The 2,333-nt window shown below is 62.5% G+C and overlaps 1 protein-coding gene across 1 annotated transcript in view; it reads left to right on the top strand.

Moving 5' to 3' along the window:
- The window catches only part of THEG (theg spermatid protein), a 32,992-nt gene that overhangs the window by 10,376 nt on the left and 20,283 nt on the right, over nt 1-2,333 (top strand). The window contains exons 4-5 of the mRNA XM_008584484.1: nt 311-457; nt 983-1,088. Of these exons, the coding sequence (XP_008582706.1) occupies nt 311-457; nt 983-1,088 (253 nt within the window). The remainder of the gene's footprint in view (nt 1-310; nt 458-982; nt 1,089-2,333) is intronic.

Below are 2,333 nucleotides of genomic sequence, written 5' to 3'. Positions count from 1 at the left end.
CGCCGGGCCTCCCCCTCCCAGGGCCTCCCAACCCCCACCCCAGAGCCTCTCCCCCAAGGCCTCCCCCCCAGGCCTCCCAACCCCTCCCACATGGGCATGGGCCGTCCCTGCTGGCCAGGAAGGGCTCTTTGTAACCTTGTGACCCCCACCTGGCATGTCTTAATCGCATGACACTAAGGGCTTCCGTCACATGCACAGCCGGCAGGTACAGGCACCCTCGCACACCCCGCAGGCCGGGGAGCCCTGGGGGAGCCCTGGAGGAGCCACACTGCTGCCGTGGGGCAGGGACCTCTGAGGGGCTTGTTTGCAGCTGGTCCCCGGGGCCTGCGCCAGGGCGCTGCGTCTTCCTGTGTCTGGGCATAAAGTGATGGCCGGGCAGGACCATGGACGGCTCTGCCGGAAGCTGGGACTTGGGCCAGCGACAACCCCTCCCCACGGGCTGAACGTGAGGGACGGGGTGAGGGTCCCCCACCTGCTCCCTGTTGCGGTTCCTCCCCTGGTGCCCCACCAGCCCCCTGCTGTTTCTGGAGGCCACCACTTTGGGGTCAAGGCGTGGGAGGCTGGTTTCACCTGAAGCTCTGTGCGGGAGACCCTTGCGTGCCCTCGCCTGGCTTCTGGTGGCTGCTAGCCTCCTTGGTGTTCCTCGGCTCGTGGACGGCTCGCCCGGATCTCTGCCCCGTCCTTGCGTGGCCGCCTCCTCTGTGTGTCCTCTTCTTACTGGATTTAGGAACCACCCTGTTCCAGACCATCTAATTACATACGCAGGGACCCTATTTCCAAATAAGGCCTCAGTTTGAGGTTCTGTGTGGACATGAATTTGGGACACTATTCACCCCTGTACAGATGGGTGGGCCCAGGATGAGGGCGGGAGAACTTCAGGAGCCCCCATGATGCCCCTCCAGAAAGCTTGGAGGTGTGAGGGTCCTGGGTGGCGTCTTGGAGCCCTGGGACCACACAGTGTGAAGCTCCTCCTGGGCCCCAGGCCGCACTGCCTTGGCCAAGTGTGGACAGGGATTCTGAGACCTCGCGGGGCTCCGCGGGGAAGTGTGGCCATCGGCAAGTGACTGACGATGTCTGCCTCAGGCTGGGTGAGGAGAGGTGGGGCCGTGCTGTGCACTTGCTGTCCAGCCCTGTTGTTCACAGAGGCGGAAACTGAGGCATGGGGGGCAGGGCCTCCCCCCGAGCTCCTGCAAGTGTGGAGCGGGAAGGCCTGACCAGCACCTGGGTCCCACTGGCCTCCCCACCAGCGGCCTCTCTTGCCCAGGTGGCCTCCTCACTTGGGACCCCAGGGGTCTGGGCATCACTCTGTAGCCAGAGACCCCAACTTTGGGGTGTTGCTTCTGGAGGGGAGGGTTCTTGTCCCAGCCCCTCCTCCAAGCACATCCTGGGTGGGGCTGTTCCCAAGAAGCCAGCTCTTTAGACTGAAAATAGATCCTCCCCCAGCTCAGACACGTTCTCTGTGGCCCCTCTGGTCCCCTTCCCCCATACCCTCAGCTTCCCCGGCACGCCGGTGGGATGGTGAATTTCACATGTCCCCTTGACCAGGCCATGGTGTGCACAGACGTCTGCTTAGACCACTCTGGGTGTGTCCGTGAGGGTGTTTCTGGGTGAGACTTACATCTGAGGGGACACCTAGTAGACTGGAGAGGCTGGGGGGGAGCTGGACTTCGGACCCTCGCGGCCTTTGGACTGGGCCACACCCAGGGCTCTCCTGGGTCCCCAGCCAGCAGACCTAGACTCGATGGTCATGCATATTTTTGCCAGCTTAATGGTCATGGCAGTGGGGGGACACGTCCTCGGAGTTGCTACACCAGCAGTGAGGTCACACCTGAGCATTTCCTTAGAACCTGCAGGAAAACCGCAGGTGGGGCCGGATTCACCCTGCTCTGCCGTGAGCCAGCCCTGAGTCTGCACACCTGTTTCTGACATTTCTCAGGTGGGATTCTCTCTCTGAGGACAAATCTCCACAGAAGAAACAGCAGGAATCCCCTGCTGCCTTGGGGGTTCAGCAGAGACACCAATTGCATTTCTTGCTGCTCAACTCCGTTTCTCTAGCACATCTTGATCACGCGGCAGGAGACGGCCCACCTGTCCCTGGCTCGTGTACCAGCTTCCTGAGGGGCCACCACAAAAACGCCATAAACACGCAGCTTAAAACAACAGGGATTTAGGGCCGGCCCAGTGGCGCACTGGATAAGTGCGCCGCTTGGGAAGCGCAGCGGCGCTCCCGCCCGAGGGTTCGGATCCCACCTACAGACTGGTTCCCACTCACTGGCTGAGCGAGGCGCGGGAGCAACGCCGAAGGTTGCGATCCCGTTGCCGGTCCCCGGTCT

Source organism: Galeopterus variegatus, unplaced genomic scaffold (genome assembly GCF_000696425.1).
Source record: "Galeopterus variegatus unplaced genomic scaffold, G_variegatus-3.0.2 Scaffold3273, whole genome shotgun sequence".
Lineage (NCBI taxonomy): Eukaryota > Metazoa > Chordata > Mammalia > Dermoptera > Cynocephalidae > Galeopterus > Galeopterus variegatus.
The sequence above is the reverse complement of the archived record's forward strand: the minus strand, read 5'-3'. Positions and strand labels throughout refer to the sequence as shown.